The sequence below is a fragment of the Cyprinus carpio genome, chromosome A7 (genome assembly GCF_018340385.1).
Source record: "Cyprinus carpio isolate SPL01 chromosome A7, ASM1834038v1, whole genome shotgun sequence".
NCBI classification, from domain to species: domain Eukaryota; kingdom Metazoa; phylum Chordata; class Actinopteri; order Cypriniformes; family Cyprinidae; genus Cyprinus; species Cyprinus carpio.
In genome coordinates this window covers 10,679,209-10,697,456 of record NC_056578.1, presented here as the reverse complement: position 1 = coordinate 10,697,456, position 18,248 = coordinate 10,679,209, and the positions used below count along the sequence as shown (strand labels likewise).

General features: G+C 33.2%; 2 protein-coding genes and 1 pseudogene across 4 annotated transcripts; all 3 read left to right on the top strand.

The window, feature by feature from the left end:
* The first annotated feature begins 235 nt into the window (after window positions 1-235).
* On the top strand, window positions 236-3,949 carry nitr4a (novel immune-type receptor 4a). Its single transcript, XM_019085779.2, has 6 exons — window positions 236-346; window positions 434-784; window positions 862-1,212; window positions 1,818-1,928; window positions 2,115-2,167; window positions 2,263-3,949. Exons 1-6 carry the CDS (start codon window positions 298-300, stop codon window positions 2,380-2,382), a joined length of 1,035 nt encoding a protein of 344 aa, XP_018941324.1. The 5' UTR covers window positions 236-297; the 3' UTR covers window positions 2,383-3,949.
* A 39-nt stretch (window positions 3,950-3,988) lies between these two features.
* Window positions 3,989-6,249, top strand: LOC109069109 (immunoglobulin kappa light chain-like). Of its 3 annotated transcripts, none has more exons than XM_042759585.1 (6): window positions 3,989-4,162; window positions 4,271-4,621; window positions 4,700-5,041; window positions 5,353-5,460; window positions 5,761-5,813; window positions 5,936-6,249. In XM_042759585.1, exons 1-6 carry the CDS (start codon window positions 4,117-4,119, stop codon window positions 6,062-6,064), a joined length of 1,029 nt encoding a protein of 342 aa, XP_042615519.1. In that variant the 5' UTR covers window positions 3,989-4,116; the 3' UTR covers window positions 6,065-6,249. The 3 variants fall into 3 exon arrangements, with proteins under 3 accessions (XP_042615519.1, XP_042615520.1, XP_018941337.1); XM_042759586.1 differs by having other exon boundaries at window positions 4,703-5,041; window positions 5,936-6,248; XM_019085792.2 differs by having other exon boundaries at window positions 5,353-5,414; window positions 5,936-6,072.
* Window positions 6,250-10,433: 4,184 nt separating this feature from the next.
* Window positions 10,434-12,370, top strand: LOC109069107 (annotated as a pseudogene).
* Window positions 12,371-18,248: the final 5,878 nt, after the last annotated feature.

The following is an 18,248-nucleotide window of genomic DNA, read 5'->3' as shown; positions in this document are numbered from 1 at the left end:
TAGTTCAAATATCATAAAATATTGTTACATATTTATTGAGATTTTTGCATGCTGTCACCCTAAACATCTCTCTAAATTTCATTCATTTGGCCTGCTGGCAAGATTAGATGTCTACTAGTTGCAGCTGTTTACATACTATACTTAGCAACTTACTTCAGGAAAGGGGCAGTAATTTGTGCATGCAGAGAACCAATAGAGTCACATGATGAAGTCATACTGTACCTCAGAGAGCAAACTGATTCATAGACTCAGAACCTCATGTAGACAGAAGTGCAGAAGACCCAGGAAGAAGATAAAATGAATAATAACATCTACATGATACTCTTTCTTTTTCTTCATGAAGTCTGTAAGTACAAAATAATGTGTCATTCAATGATTCTTTTACTAATCATCTACATGTCATCTTTGAAAACTACAAATTTTTTTCCAACAGGTGAACACGATTGCAATGTTGCTCATGTGGATCAGGTTTTAACCGTAAAAGAGGGAGGGGATGTATTGTTACCTTGTCTTATTGTAAATGATCAGGTACACCGAGCACTATGGTATAAACAGGTTCTTGGAGAGAAACCTGTCCTAATAGTGTCATCATATCACCACTCTCAACCAAATGAATTTTCTCCTGACTTGGAAGCAAGTCATCGTTTTCGTGCAGTGAGAAAGGATGATAGTTTTAACTTAACCATCCTGAGAACCTTGAAATCTGATTCAGGCACGTATTTCTGTGGTGTTGCCTTCGCTAACATTTTTTCCTTCAGCACTGGAACTGTTTTGCTGGTTAAAGGTGAGTGTTATAATATTTATACTTTTGATGGACGATTACATTTATTGTCAGTGTTAATTCTTTTTTTCCCCTTATAGGTGCAGACCTCAAACCTGCTGTTATTCAACAGTCTGTGCTTGGTGTTATAAAGCCAGGAAGCAATGTGACTCTGCGGTGCTCAGTAGAAGTGAAGATGTGTGAGAAAGGAATACAACTAGTCTACTGGTACAGACGCAGTTCAGAAACTATCCATCCAGGAATGGTTTATACTCATGGAGACATGAACAATGAGTGTGAGAAGAACTCTGCTGCCTCCTCTCCTATGCAGAGCTGTCTGTACAAACTCCCCAAGATGAATGTTAGTCTCTCTGATGCTGGAATATACTACTGTGCTGTGGTAATTTGTGATGAAGTTTTATTTGGAAATGGCACAACATTGGTCATTGAAGGTAAGTGCATTATGTTTGAGTAGTATTATTTTTTAACAGACACATTTTTATCCGAAGTGACTTGCAAAGTAGAAATATCGCAAGCAATTTACTATATGAGAAATATACATAATACCAAGCTTCTAAGATGAGATAGATTAGTCAAAATCCTTTTTTCTTTTGTTATTATTATTATTATTATTATTATTATTATTATTATTATTATTGTGTTTTTGTTCGTTGAACTTTCTGTATTCAGATGTGTGACTTAACTCTTTAGAAACTTCTAACACTTCTTCTACTACTAATATATATATAATATAGTATACAAAGTCTCTTAATCTTAAGAAACTTTTGCATTTTAGCTTTAAATTTAAATAGATTTTAAATTGGCCAATACAATCAAATAAACATCAAACATAAATGTCATGCTCTATATAATAATATCCATGCAGGATTATAAGTTATAATTTAATTCAACATGCAATAAGTTATGTACAGTAGTATGTGTAGTACTGTATATGTTTGAACAGTGACAAATAGTTGGTATCAAACTTAATTTGACAAAATATTTTTGAACCCACTCTCTAAATTCATAAACTTGCACAATGTTTCTTGTGTTTCAGATGAATTTAATAGTGAGAGGATGCCATATTTTATAATAATTGGCCTTGCCGTGCTGTGTACAGTCAGTTTTACCATAAATATTTTGCTCTGTATACCATTGAGAAGAAAAGGTAAGACCACGTTTCTTCTCAATTTTTGCAATCTTTCAGTTTAAGCAGTTTTATTATTATTATTATTATTATTATTGTCAAACCTAATCCTGGAAAGAACAGTTATGTGATAGAAAATGCAATACTGTGTTCAAACAAACAGAACAATGTAACTCTTCTCATAATGCTTTATTTGACTTCTAACAGATAGAACACCTCAACAAATCCAGACTACCAATGACGATACAACAAGAGTTCAGGTTTGGACAATCAGATGTGTAAATAACAGTTAACTCTCGTAACTTAATATAGAGTGCTGAAAAAAAATTAAGAGTCTCCTAATTCTTTCTTCTAGTACCGCAACACAGATGACATTAACTATGCTGCTCTGGACCTTTCCACTAAAAGAGGTCAGAGAAAAAGGCCCTTAGAGGAGACAACATACTCTGTACCGACATTGCGAGACAAGATCTGACACTTGTAGCTGATGATCATCTAATCGTACCATAATATTTAACATAATATCAAACTCCAGGAGTGCATTAGTAATATTCCCTATTTGTGTCTCTAATGATAGAAACTGGCTATGCACGTCTGTGCTTATTCTGCATCGTGGTAAACGTGTTTTTTTTTTTTTTTTCAAGAAATGCTGTGAGTGTTAACAATAACACTTCTGGGAGCTGACGTGCAAAATTATATATAAAAGCATAACCACATCCTGTAAAGATGTTACTAGATGTGAAAGCACTGTGTTCATCAGCTTAAATAAACCTCTCGACTAATTAGATTTAGGTCAACCTTCTAATTCGGTTATTCATCTCTAACACAATATGGTTACTTCCTCTATTACAGAGCATGCCATGTTGAATAGTGTATCCCATAATGCAATACACTTTATTTGACCTTCCATTTCCAGTGTTAGAAATGTAATAGAAAAAATATCAAATATAATATTTGAACATATACTTTAATCATTATTTGATCAGACAGACAAGAATTTAATTTTACAGGATGTGTTTGAGTAAAACAGGAAATTCAGTGTGGGGAAAAAAGCAGGCCGGGACTTGATTTCACAGATCACAAAAAATGGTAGAAAAGTGGTAGAAAAAGTTGTAGAAAATTGTAGGTTTTTTGTTTCAGTGAAAGACTTGAAAAATAAGAGACTGGTGATTTTTTTTCTGGTGATTTTTTTTTCTCTTTTTTTCCCCTTTTTCTCGGAAAAACTTGCATGGATGAATCGTGCATTAAAAATGGTCAGTTTTGATTCATGTTGACTGGATGTTTTAACAAAATTTTAACTGTTTCAAATTTCCAAGATGACAACTGGATGCCATTTGCTGAAACATGCAATATGATGAGGTCATGTGATAACATTGTGGCATACTACTGTTATAAGCGACCAGGTGATGGCAGTGAGAGATCACAAATAGAGAAAAGCAGACAAAGATATTTTTATCTTGATTTTCAGCATATTATGCTTATGTAAATTCACTTACACAATATTCTTTCATCGTTCATCATGCAAATTATTTAATATAAAGACTTACAGTAGCAACACTTCATTTGCATTCATTTGAATATTTAAACACACCTGTCATTTATGTTCATGACTCCTCAACCTTTTACAATATAAATATACTGTAATTTCTTTCAGGGTTTAAAATCATGGGTTTGTAGTCCAAATCTTGAAATACTGTAAATGTTAAGCAGTTTCCACTAAGAAATTTCAAGTGGATCTTTTTGTTGTTGTTTGTTTCACCACCACTTAATATGTATCAACATCAGTGATGCATTTGCTGTAAAGTGTGATATTTTCATCAAAATATTTTAAGATTAAACTGAGTTTTTTATGTGTGTTTGTGAGTTCACGTATGTCAGCTATTGGCCCTTCTCTGACATGTACTATAAAGGGGATTTTTCCTTTGTCTGATGTAGAAGCTTATCAGTGTAAAGAGTTTATACAATGCTAGTTATTTTAAATATGTATAGCTCCATTTATACTTTGTTTAATCCTGATTGAGGTTATACATCAGAATAGATACTTTACAAATCATTAAAGATTTTATGATAATGTGCCACAAGTTAAACAAGGAAATGGCCAATGACATTTCAGCTCAGAGAGCCAATGCAATGATGTGATGATGCCTCCACTCAAAGCAGAGGAAAGGTTTCAGAGAATCTAAGGTTGAGCACTGAAGGTCATCTGAAAATGTATGTCAATCTCTTCATTGTATGTGTTCTCTTTTATAAACCGTGTAAGTACAATACTACAACAGTAATGGTTTCACAAGTTTTTCTTGAACCTTCTTTGCTTTTTATTGTGTCGCTTATGTTTCAACAAATGTCTTCGCATTATTTTACAGCAATGCACTATTCTGAAAGTATTCTGCAGATGGAAGATGTTGCAGTTCAAGTAGGTGATGATGTGACATTTCACTGCTTTCACCCAAAAGACCAACTGAATAGAGTTATGTGGTTCAAACAGACTCTGGGCGAGAGACCTGTTCTTGTAGCCTCTTCGTACCACTGGACTCAAAAAAGTATACTTTATGATGATTTTGAAAAGTCAATGCGCTTTAGAGTAGGTGCAGGGATTGGCAGCTTTAATTTGACTATTCAAGAAACTGCACAATCCGATTCAGCTACATATTACTGTGCTGTTTCTTTTTCTAATGTTGTCTACTTTGGAGCAGGAACTAATCTAGTGCTTAGAGGTGAGTGATCAAAATTTAGACTAACTCTTTATGAAATCAGTAATGTTTTACAGTATCAAATTCATGATATTTCTTCAGCAGGTTCTAAATCCAACAGGAGTCATATTCTACAGCAGCCTCACCCTGAAATAACATTGTCAGGTGGAAATGTAACTCTACTATGTACAATCCAAAATGAACAAGAGAGTTGTAGAGGTGATCACAAAGTCTACTGGTTCAAACACGGTTTAGGAAAATCCCATTCAGGAATCATTTACACTCAAGGAAGTTGTAAAAACAGCTCAGTTTCTCCTACCAAGAGCTGTGTCTACAGTCTCTCTTTGAGAAACATCAAGCCCTCTGATGATGGGACTTACTACTGTGCTGTGGTCACATGTAAGGAAATTCTATTTGGAAATGGAATTAATCTGGTTTCTTATGGTAAGTGTGTTAAATACAATTTATAACAAGTTATGTACATCTTAAGCAGCCATTTTACTGTTGTGACCCAGTATTTTTAGTGAGCGTCTAGTGTATTGTACGATGCCAAGACAAAACCTTTTGACATCTAACACTGTGTAGTATAACACACAGAGTTCCTTAGTGTTCATAAAGTGTTTGAAACATGTTGTCCATCTGCAATATTGAATTTCCGTTGATGCAAAATTAATCGCTACTTCTTTAATTGCATGCTGCATGTAGATCCACCACGCAGCATGTGGTGCATTCAAGTTATGTGTTACTTGTTTCAGATGAACATAAAGGCCAACACATAAAGATCTACATTCTAATTGGCCTTGCAGCACTGCTGACTGTAAGCTTCATCAGTAATATTCTACTTTGCATAAAAAAGATGAAAGGTAACAGCTCACTTGAATGTATATATATATATATATATATACATTAATACATCATATTATATATATATATATATATATATATATATATATATATATATATATATATATATATATACAATACATCATATTAAATACATTAAGATATACATTAAGGTGAAAACATTTTATTAAATTTCATATAAATGTATTATTCTAAATAATATATTAATAAAATTAACATAATTCCTTTTAACCTGCATGGCAAAATATCAATGCCATTTTAAAGTACTAAAAATCATCCAATATTTTATCTTATAACAGGCAACACATCTCAACACGTTCATGCTACAGATAATATAGTGTCAAGTGTACAGGTTTGTATTACATGGACAGATAAAATGATACGTTAAAAGTCAAGTATTTAGACAACTTTGGTTTAGATGATGTACATCACTTAATGTAAACGTTTATTAAATATATATATCTTTTATTTTAGTACCACAGGACCTCCGATTTGAATTATGCTGCCTTAAAATTCACAAGGCAGAGCTCAAGACAGCAGCGAGAGGAGAGACAAAGACTGACGGAGTACTCTGGACTGAAATGTAAAAACTCTGTATTGTAATACTGAATATATATAGTTGCTAATATTGTTTGCTAACCAGAGCCACTTTGATGAATCATAATTGACATTGTTATGTTCTGAATAAAATATTAAACTTAAATGTTTACAATTAGTCTCTTTATTCTCATTATCTCATGCTTACTGTGCTTTGATGTTGATGTTGTACTGTATGTGAATAAAGTGTTATTTGAGCAATTTGCCATGTTTTTTTCCTGCCATAAAACCCCCCGTGCTCTTTGTATTTCATTTTCAGATACCATTGCAACATGATTAGTGATAAAAACACACAATTATGCTATTTTTATTTGTTGTGAATGTGAATGGTGACAGGATCTAATTTAACGTTTGATAAGATCTACACCACAAACCACAAGGTCTAACCCCAGGTTATACACCAGTACTGTGCCAAGATTTAATCAGTTGATCAAAATACACAAAAGAGCTTTAGACAGTCTTCTTCCATTCAATATGCATGAGACTGTCTGCAGTAACTTTGGCCTGTTTGACACCCACTCAGCCCCCTCTGTCTCTCCTCACTGTGTGGCACAAGCTTTACTCATGATTAAAATCAGAGACAGAAGAAAACATTACTCCCACCCGGAAAATCTCTTAATTTCATTAAAGTCCAGCAGAAAAGTAAGAGAAGATGAACTCTAATGGAACGCAGTCTGGCTAAACATAAGAGTCAAACTAAAAAAGGGGCTGTGTGAGTGAATGACATCATATCCTGCTGAGTGAGTGACAGGAAAAACCTGCTTAGTGTAGAGTTAAAACTTCTGAGGTGAACATCAGCGGATGAGCTTTGTATCTTATATACTTGGATCAAAATACATCTTTAATGCACAATTTAAATATGTCATAAATCTTGTAATTATTAATTATTTAGAGTATAATTATTTTACTTAACTGGATATTTGTAATTTTTTACACATAATGTATAACTGTATTTTGAATTTTAGATTGTTTGTTGGTAATATTTTTTTATAGAGCTGCTGCTCAACACTATGCAGTAATGTTATTGTGTAATGTCCCTGTGAAATAAACACACACAAACAAACACACAAATGTTTTTTTTTTAATGTTTTATGGGGACTCTACATAGACGTAATAATTTTTATACTGTACAAATGGTATTTTCTATCCCTTTACCCTAACCCTACCCCTCATGTTTTTTAAAACTATTTTAATTAGGAATACTCAAGAAATAGCTCATAAGACACATTTATGTTGTTATACTAGTGTAATACCCATGTCATTACACAAATTTGTGTCCCCCCCCACACACACACACGTATAATTAGAATAAGTAACAAATATATATTTTTAAAAATGATAAAAATGAAATGTGACAAAGTGAAAATGGATCAGCACCTTTGCTCTCAGTTTGAGCATGAACATGCATCATGGTTTAAGTATAGTTTCCACCCGCAAGACAAGACCCATTTATTTTTTCTTTCACAACTCTTGCTGCATCAAAACCACACACACACACACACACACACACACACACACACACACACACACACACACACACACACACCCACACACACACACACACACAAAGCCAACGTTTGTCTTCACATCCCTTTCCATTACCAAAAACACAAACAGCCCACCCTACTTCAAAAAAAAAAAAAAAAAAAAAAAAAAAATTCCAAGAAGTAACTGAGACCTTACTGGACAGTTTTACTTCTTACATATCAATACAGATATTTCTTGTGTGTGTGTCCCCAATTATTGTGTGTACATAAATATATTACTAACAGCTATTGAACTCAATCTTTTTATCAATTTTTTTTTTCTTTCAGTTAGCACAAGTTTCGTATTTCATTCTGAAACTAATTGGTCATAGGCCTCACTGATCTGAGCTTATGCCCCTCAGTTTTTGAGTGAGCCAAAATTATCCACAAATAATGCTTATTTTTACTGATGTGCATAAGCTCAGATCAGTGAGGCCTATGACCAATCAGTACCAAAAAGAAATACAATTACTAATTAAAAGACATTAAAAAAAAGAAGCTGGCAAAAGGATTGAATCCAAGATAAAGATAAAGTGGCACGAGAGATTTACAAGCCACAACCGGGTGACAACAACACCAATTTAAGTAAATGATTTCCAGCACAGCACAAGTGTTAAATACGTACATAAGAAAATATGTACGGTGCATACATTTCATCATAGCTCATCAATTAAATGTAAATCTTAAATTTTAACGCTTAACATTTTTCAAATATACTTATTCTGCTCCCCCTGCTGCTGAAAACAGGAAGAACTGACAAGAAGAGCAAAATGACACAATGCGAATTAGAATATTACACAACAGATATGAAATCGATTGTAAGAGCTTGAAATTTTCTGGTTGCTTTGATATATTTTCACAACTTCAATAGAAATGATCGATGCTAGAGTCTGTTTTATATAGTTATGGACAGTTTCTATTTTATCACACCAATAACACTGAAAGTTAATTCCTTAAATGTATGTACATTTCTAAATATAATATTTTAATTAGTGTTTATGTTTTTTAAAACTATCTTTAAAGAGGTAATATATGTATTTTCTGTATTAAACATATAATATATACTTAATATATACATATAACATCTGACAAATGCATAAGGATATGCCATATTTTATAATTATTATTTTCATTATTGTTTTTAATATTATGTGTTATTTAGCATTACAGTGGAAAACAGAGCAGAGCGATCAGCAACCTCATTTAAGAGTTCACAGTGCAGACTGCTGATCTCTGTGTTGTGTTTGTGGTCAGCGCATGAAAGTCAAAACAGAATGGAAAGATTAAGCAGTCTTCAGTAGAGCTCAATCTTAGTGGTCAAAAGTTTCCACACAGCGTATGATGATGCTAAAAAAAGAGAAGGTGTCAGAAGCAGTCACATGCATTTACACCAGCTTAGACTTCATCACTACCACTTGTGAAAGCCTGAGACTGAGCTACAAAGGCATTTGATTTCAAGTGTAACTTTTGTTCTCATAGGACACTGCTCTAGTTGAACAACGGTTTACAGTTTCCAAAAATACAGTTTAGCCTGCTCATGCAAACACATGTAGAACCTCATGTTCTGATGTGCATGTTCATTGTTTGTCTAAATTATAGTTTAGATCAACATGCTCCTGTCTTAGTGTTATGTGTCTGTCTATGGCAGGACAAAAATAGACATGAAATACAGAAAAATGTATGTGCATAAAGGGTTTAATTATAAAGATGAAATACAATATGTAATTTCCATATAAAATTTAAAATAATAATAATAATGTCAGACGGTTTTATGTTCAGACAAATAAGTCCTACCTCAAACTCACACAATCGGTTAAGCCAACATTACTGTGTCGAGCTACATCATAATGCTCAAAAAACACTGTTTAAAGCAATGTTTAGATAACACCACAGAGCCATGGTGTTTCAAAATAAACTACCAATAGTTAATGATACTTAAAGTTAACATTACTTAAAGTTGTCTAAATATTAACTTTAATAAGAGACTTTAACATATTTATTATGTTGCAAGTATTTTAAAAAGTACTTTACCACTGAAAAACTCACACGCTTCTCCTTTAAGTTGTGGTGCAAGAGCCTAAGTTTAGTAATAAAATAGATTCAAACCACAGGCCCATTAAATATTTGAAAATATAATATAACATAATATACTAGCAATATACTGAATATAAAAATATACAAATGATGTTTATTGGTGATTACTTCTATTGCAGAATGAAGAGGTTATAAAGGCAGTATCAACATTGGCCCATTAATGGAAGCTAAACAAAGATGATCATATGAAATGTGATGTACAACATAATGATATCATATTTAATTTATTTATTACACTATTTATGGTGCATCAAAATATGATATTGCTTTTTTGCCTACAAATCAGCACAAAATCCAAGAATTGTATAGTTTCAGGACCATGGACAGGGATTTTCTGTGCCAAAGGTTGCAGTGCATTTTAATTTATATATGGCCTGAATCAAACTAATGATATTCAAAAAATAATAAAACATTTTTAGAGGATGACAATTAAATATTGCACAATTTAACTTTATTTGTCTGTGTAGTATGTAAATTCATGCTTTATAATAATTTTAGTTTGATAAAATAAAATGCACTTTTCTGGAAAAAAGGGAAATACTACATGGATATTCTACAATGAATATTCCACATGGATTATCCTTTTTTTTTTTGTCTACATAATTCATTTAATGTGTGGGTTGAAAGCGCTGCACGTAAAACTGTGTCAAGTTCAGGAAATGGGTGATGATTTGCTGACAAACAGAATCATGTGATCTTAAGGTATCTTAAGTGTATATAACAGTTAACGCTGTGTGAGCTACTTTTTGTTTTTTAGCCTGAGCACAGAATGATCTGGATGACGATAAAATGGACAGACAACTTTGGGTGACGATCTTCCTCTTATATGAAGTCTGTAAGTGCCATTTCAATAATATTCATATATATTTAACAAACAAGGTATGGCTTTTCTTAAGATCATCAAAATGTTACAAATGATATTTGTAATCTATTAACAGTTAAGATAATATATGGAGACATTATACAACTGGACCCAGTTGTATCAGTTCATGAAGGAGATCCTGTGGTTTTGTCCTGCTTTTTTACAACAAAACAATTAAGCATGGCACTGTGGTACAAGCAAGTCACTGGAGAAGAACCACGTCTCATTACTTCCTCTGTTCTCCGTTCATCAAAAAGCCAGTTTTACAATGATTTTGACAGTAATCATTTTGATGTGTTAAGAGGGACTGATAGTTTTAATCTGACAATTGTGAAGACTGTACAATCAGATTGGGGCACCTACTACTGTGCTTTCTCTTTCTCTAACATCATTACATTTGGAAATGGCACTCATTTGGTTATTAAAGGTGAGTCAGTGCATACCGCTTTCATATTAATGTTTTTATTACGATGATAATATGGAAAAAAACAACTATTTATACAAAACATCATTCATTATAGGAAAAAAAATAAACAAAACCATCACAATAAAGCAACCAAATAAAGAATCAGTTAAATCAGGGGTAAATGTTCCTCTGCAATGTTCAATCCAAAATGAGTTAGAAAGACTTGGAGGTGAACATCGTCTCTGCTGGTTCAAACACGGATCAGGAGAATCACCTCCAGGATCCATTTATGTTCATGGAAACACAAATGATGGATGTGTGGGGAGATCTGAAGCTGACTGTCTTTCACCGACCTGCATGTACAACCTCCCAAAGAAAATTTTCAGTTCCTCACAAACGGGAACTTACTGTGCACTGGCCACATGTGGGGAGATTTTATTTGGAAATGTTTCTAAACACACTCCTGGTAAGTGTGAGCATTTTATTATATCTTTACTACTTATATTTGGAAATATGTTTTTATAGTCAAGAGTCAAAAGAAGAGTTGGTAGAGTTCTATGGCAGAAAATACATACCTAATAATGTCATAAAAAAAGAACTAAACAGATAACTAAAATAATATAAATTCGAATCACTTTTGAATGTATATTCTTCTACAATGTTGGATATGAATTAAAATGTAATATAATGTCGTCACTTTTTCAACATAATATTGACAAAGTGAATAATGATTAAATAAAAAAAATTATATTTTGGATATTTTATTTTGTTTTATTTTATCTTTTCCAAAATACCTGTGTGATTTATTTATTTATTTATTTAGACAACTTTGAGAGTCAGAACATACTATTATTCATTCAAATCGGCCTTGCAGCACTACTGGCAATAAGTTTTACCATCAACATTCTGCTTTGTTGCATGAGGAAAAATGGTAAGTATTTATATGAATTTATACAGTCTTCTATAAAATAGCCTAATTTATATTAATATTATATTGTAAAAAATGCCTGATCAATAGTTTAATAGAAATTATATTAATTCTGTAATATTCTGTAATATTTAATTTTTTCATTTTAGGCCATATGTAAGCGATGACTATTCTCTCTTTTAAAAATTAATTCACATACTATTAAATCTCTTTTCAAAACAGGGAGACAATCTCAACAGATACAGACTACTAATGATGATGATGTGTTAATGAATAAGGTAATTATAAAAAAGAAACCATTGATAAGACCTATAATGACTAATATGATAAAATATGACTGTAATATGTTATCTGACTGTGGAAAATAGTTTTTTTTTTTTTTTTAGAACATGGAGATCACTTACACTACTGTACAAATGAGTACAGTGAGAGTGAAGGAGAGAGCCGTCCTGAGGACACACTGTATTCTGGTTTAGCATGTCAACAGAAAAGCTGAAAACTATTTTAGTTTTTATATATATATATATATATATATATATATATATATATATATATATATATATATTACTATACTTGCAGACATACATTTATTTTACTCTTGAAAATTTGTCTGCTTTGCTTTTTTGAAAGTATTCGTACTTGAGAAAGTCTATTTTATTTAGATTTTTCTGCCACTAGTATAGCGACATAAAACAGCAAAAGAACACTATACAATGTACAGAGATTGAAAAAATAAATATAAAAAAAAATAAAAAAAAAAAAAAAAAAAATGTCATATGATCTGCTCTGACTTTCCAATGACCTGCTATTGTCCAGAAATCATTTATGTTTGTACATATTTAATTTAGTACATATGTTTGTATGTGTGTGAGGCCATATACATAAAAAAGGTAAAGAAATATGCTTTGGAAAATAAAGATATAGTACAACAGTCTTTTAATTTAATTTTCTCACAAATTACTATGGCAACAGTAACACCACAAGGGCACTTTTCTCAGTTTTCAACACATTTTCCCCAATACATCACACAATGAATCAATGAATGTTACAAGACATTGAAATAATGATATCATAGTACAATATTTTGCTAATATAGTACAGTATTTTACTAATGCTGTATATAAGAAGTATTTGAATATGAAAAAAAAAACCTTCTTCCTCACTGCCATTATATTTATATGATTTAAATGAAAACATGTCCTTTTAGAATTCTCACACAAAAAAATGTTGTGTTGCACAATCAATAATCAATACAAACAAACAATCAATACTGACTGAGGCAAAAATAAAAATAAAATAAAACTGACATTACCTTCTCAATGCACAGATGCTTGTTCAGATTAAAGTAAACAGATCTAAACTAACTGATCATGAACCAACATCCAAAAACCACAAGGTGGCAGCAGAGACTATTAGTGCTAGGGGTCAACATGACCTTAGTTACATTTATTGGTTTGCAAGTATCTATTTAGTTTATATCCATGCCAGATTTGTAGTATTTAGACAGAGATCAATATAGTATAATGCAGATAATATAGTATCCAATGCAGAAATTTTAGAAAACAGGGGTGAACACAGTGGCTTTGTGGTGAATAAATAAGGCCATCAAAATATGATCTAACACAAGATAGGCTAAAGGACAACTTCTAGAAACTCTCAAAAAACAGAGCTGACATTAACAGATAACATCTTTACATCATATCGACATTTCACATAGTAATTATTTGACACTGAATCATTAATTAAATCTTTTTATTTATCAGATCTATTAAAAAAAAAACAGTTACTGTATATGAGGCACTATAGGCAAAGGCTAAGGAAACTAAAGGTTGTGTTTGGAAATTAATTCAGTGTTGGGTGTAAAATGCTCACATACCCACTGTGTACCTTTGAATTTGAATGGTCTTGAAAAACAAAAATACCATTTCCAGAAAATAATGCATATAGCACGTTTGTTTGTATCTTAGCATAGTGCATGATTCTAATCTGTGGTTTCAACTGTGGTGTATGCAGAACTGTGTCAGGCCCAGGAAATGGCTGATAGCGCTAACTGAACACAATCATATGACAGTGCCGTACTTCAAGGTGTATGTTTTACAACATTATATAACTTGACTGATGATTGTCTCTTCTCAGCCTGAAGAAGAAAATGGAGAAACAACTTTGTGTGATGGTTTTACTCTTAACTGAAGTGTGTAAGTGTGTATATTTCAATAATTCCAATTATATTTTTTTCATTAATTCCATTCAAACTTGTTCTGAAATCAATGTTTCAGATCGTTGTTTTTTAGTTGTTTTAATTGACGTACAACGTTAATTCTTGTACAGTGGTGGGACAGATTATACAACTGGACCCAGTTGTATCAGTTCATGAAGGAGATCCTGTGGTTTTGTCCTGCTTTATTACAACAAAACAATTCAGCATGGCACTGTGGTACAAGCAAGTCACTGGAGAAGAACCACGTCTCATTACTTCCTCTGTTCTCCGTTCATCAAAAAGCCAATTTTACAATGAATTTGACAGTAATGATTTTGATGTGTTAAGAGGGACTGATAGTTTTAATCTGACAATTGTGAAGACTGTACAATCAGATTTGGGCACGTACTACTGTGCTTTCTCTTTTTCTAATATCATTACATTTGGAAATGGCACTCATTTGGTTATTAAAGGTGAGTCAGTGCATGCCACTTTCATATTAATGTTTTTATTATGATGATATGGAAAAAACAGCTATTTATACAAAACATCATCTATTATAGGAGCAAAAATCAGCAAACCCATGAGTCTAAAGCTGCCCAAGATTGAATTAGTTAAATCCGGGGTTAAAGTTCCTCTGCAATGTTCAATCCAAAATGAGTTAGAAAGACTTGGAGGTGAACATCGTCTCTACTGGTTCAAACACGGATCAGGAGAATCACCTCCAGGATCCATTTATGTTCATAAAAAAACAAATGAATGATTTATAACAGAACCTAACCTTACTTCACCTAACCGAACTTAAAACACAACAAAGAAAAGAAATTGTTCAGTTCCTCACAAATGGGAACTTACTGTGCACTGGCCACATGTGGGGAGATTTTATTTGGAAATGTTTCTAAACACAATCCTGGTAAGTGTGAGCATTTAAACATTTCTGACAAATTCTTTATATTTTATATTTCCAAATTGTTCTTTCTAAATATTTGTGTATACAATCCTTGATATATATCAAATATTACTCCTCATGGTTTAGACTTCAAGAGCCAGAACACAGACTTATTCTTTTTAGTTGGCCTTACGGTGCTCTTGACATCAAACATTACCATCAATATTCTTCTGTGTTGCATGAGTAGAAATGGTAAGTGTTTGTTTGAATTCATCTAGTCTTGCTTCTACAAACAACAGTGTGTTACAGCATACAGTAGTACTTTTTCAAAGAGAGGTGTAAAATGTACAGCATGCTAGAATTTATTTTAATATAATATTTCCTTCAAAATGTGCTATATTAGAACATTTCTGTTTAAGTCATGTGAGGGCTGACCATTGTGTCATTTATTACAGAGACTATTAATGCAACAGAAAGCAAATATAAGCAAATCCAGACTACGGATGATGATGTGTCAGTAACTGAGGTTTGTCAAATTAAACTCTCCAGATTTTAAACCACTTATGATATATTTATTATATGGAACAATAAATTATATTGTCTGGAATGTTCTTTTTCTTGTAGTATGAGGAAGTGAACTTTTGGTCCTCACCCATCATCGCCAAATGCTCAAAGAGCTGAAAGAAACACCAGCTTTAAGGACATATGATATTCGGGTTTGACATATCAAGACCATGGAAAAACATTATTGTATATTAGCTCATATTAGTCATTAATAACTATCATCTTATTTGAGTAATTCTGCTAATTATTTTTGATCAACAAATTCTGTTTAAGTAGTTACTAATATGCTGTACTGTATATACTGTAATAACTGAAAAACAATATCTTCCACAATGTTGAATTGCATAATTAGATAATCATTTTCGTTTGCTTTGCTCATATAATAAACAGTAATGGCTATTACAATTTACACTGAAAAATTCTTTAGACTCTATTTCTACCATAGTCTCAGCCTAAGACATAACGTCCACGGGCCACTGGCTGAACGTACTATGATGCATACACCACAAAAAATTGGAAACACTTCAGGAGTCGTTTGAAGTTTGAAGTCGTAATCTGAATTCATTTATTTGAAGTCATACCCTACGTTCCATTCGGAAGGGCTCATCCCTATGCCCTAATTCCTTCAAAGGGTTTACCATACGGAGTGAGAGCTTCGAAGGGTTGAAGGGTGTAGGGGACCAAACAACTGTTTCTTGAAGTGCCCTTCTGCGTCATCATCATGTGCCGACACGGAATTCATTCATTTCATTCAATAATCCATTCAAAGGATCATGGGAGCCTGAAGTGTCCATCAGTTGTACCCTTCGAAATCCTTCATTCCGAAGGGCCCTTTAAGGGGGCTAGTTTTGAGCACTTCGGTCTGGAACGACCCTTCAATGTGGCGGCCATGATTGTTTTAACTCTGAAGTGCCCTTCGGAGGGCGATATATCCCATTTGGAACGCACCGATAATTTGATTTCTACAGGACTTCTGGGAGACGTGTGTGTCACGTTCTAATATTCCGCCTGGAAACAAAGATTCTGTGATGCCAAACCCCCTCACGGAAGAAGAAAAAAGCTGTCACGTTTACAGCTGTGACAATGAGCGCTTATCAGGATAAACTAAATGCTGGATTTTCAAAAGTATGTGAAATATGCAAAGTTCACAGCATAGACTCTTTAGAATGCGTCCTGGTCTGTTATTGTGGGGACATTTCTATGTGACACAAAACGAAATGTGATTGGTTGGTTTACCTGTCAGTCATATGGCCTCTGATGTCCTGGTACTTTTCGATTTAAGTGCTGTATTCAACACAGATGAGCATGATGTTCTTTTGGGCAAGTTGTGGGCAGCAGAGGTACTGCTCTAAAAAGGTGTCAATCATATCTTAAAAACAAAAGCTACAGGAGAATTCCACTCAGCTGTTGTTCCCCATGTGGTGTCCCCCAGGGCTCTATTTTGACCCCCATCTTGTTTTCTCTCTATGCTTCCATTAGGCTCTATCTTTTTGAAAAGCATGGCTTGTATTATCATTGTTATGCGGATGATACACAAATGCAGAAGCACAAGAATGGCTTGGACTCTCTTGTTGAATGCCTTTCTGATATTAAAGCCTGGATGTCTTTAAATTTTCAGTAAAATTTAGTAAAAAAATAAATAAATAAAAAAAAATAAAAGAGAGAGAGCATTGTGTTTGACCCTTCATAAGCCCCTAAACCTTCTCATTTAAAATGGTGTTTTTTGGTTAAATCATGTGTGAAAAACTTGTGAGTCTTATTCATGGCCGTAACCAGGCTTCAAAAATTAGTGAGGTGTACTAGTGTCTGTGTACTAGTGTCAAATGCTACTGTTTTGACAGCGTCGATAACATTTCTGACCGAATGTGTTATCCTGTAAGCAATAACCTGTCCATGGGCTTTTTCTGTCAGTTTGAGTGCTGATGATGCAGTTTTGCCAGATATTGCTATTAAAACAAAAATAAAAAAAACGAAAAATAAATACAAAAAAAAAACTAAAAAATTATTTCAAATCTTTTTCAAATAAGATAATATAAAGATATTGCTGACCCTAAACTGCAACGTCCTAATTTATTAACCTTCTAAAGTGTCAAATTAAGTGGAAAAGACAAGTCCAAAAACGCTTATAATAGCTGGATCTGGCAACAGGAGGCTGCGCCAGCGCCAGCGCCCGCGCCCTCACTCACAACTTCAAGAAGTCTTGTTCACTCCTGCAGCGTCTCGCAGCGAGCATTTTCATACCACGGACGCTAAACAGTCCTGCAAACTGTCTAAACTGATTTATACATGTCATGCAGGCATTCATATGAGGAGTTTTACAAGCAAATTAGTCATTCAAAAAACAAATTTTATTTCTGAACATGAAAAATTTTAGAGGTCCCGACCCCTGTGACCTCATAGCTGGCTACGGGCCTGGTCTTATTTGATATCGAAATTTGATGAGCAAATTACCATTACCAGAAAAAAAGTATTTTCTCTCTTTCAAGAGCTTCATGTTTTTATTTTTTCTAAACTGTTGTAGCCTAATTCCCTGTATCTGGGAATAAACAAAAAATACCTAAAGCACCTAAAAACTAAAGTGATGTGACAAGTAGCCAAGTATAGTAACCAATATTTGGAATTTGTGCTCTGCAATTAACCCATCCAGTGCTCACACAATGCAGTGAGTGAGTAAACACACACACACGCACGCACGCACGCACGCACACACACACACACACACTC

Bases quoted from the DNA above. Each gene is read 5' to 3' on its own strand.
- LOC109069109 (XM_042759585.1), top strand. From the start codon at position 4,117: ATGTATGTCAATCTCTTCATTGTATGTGTTCTCTTTTATAAACCGT. The intron at 4,163-4,270 runs GTAAGTACAATA...ATTATTTTACAG, and splicing joins TGTTCTCTTTTATAAACCGT to CAATGCACTATTCTGAAAGT. The intron at 4,622-4,699 runs GTGAGTGATCAA...ATATTTCTTCAG, and splicing joins AACTAATCTAGTGCTTAGAG to CAGGTTCTAAATCCAACAGG.
- nitr4a (XM_019085779.2), top strand. From the start codon at position 298: ATGAATAATAACATCTACATGATACTCTTTCTTTTTCTTCATGAAGTC. The intron at 347-433 runs GTAAGTACAAAA...TTTTTCCAACAG, and splicing joins TCTTTTTCTTCATGAAGTCT to GTGAACACGATTGCAATGTT. The intron at 2,168-2,262 runs GTTTGGACAATC...TCTTTCTTCTAG, and splicing joins ACGATACAACAAGAGTTCAG to TACCGCAACACAGATGACAT.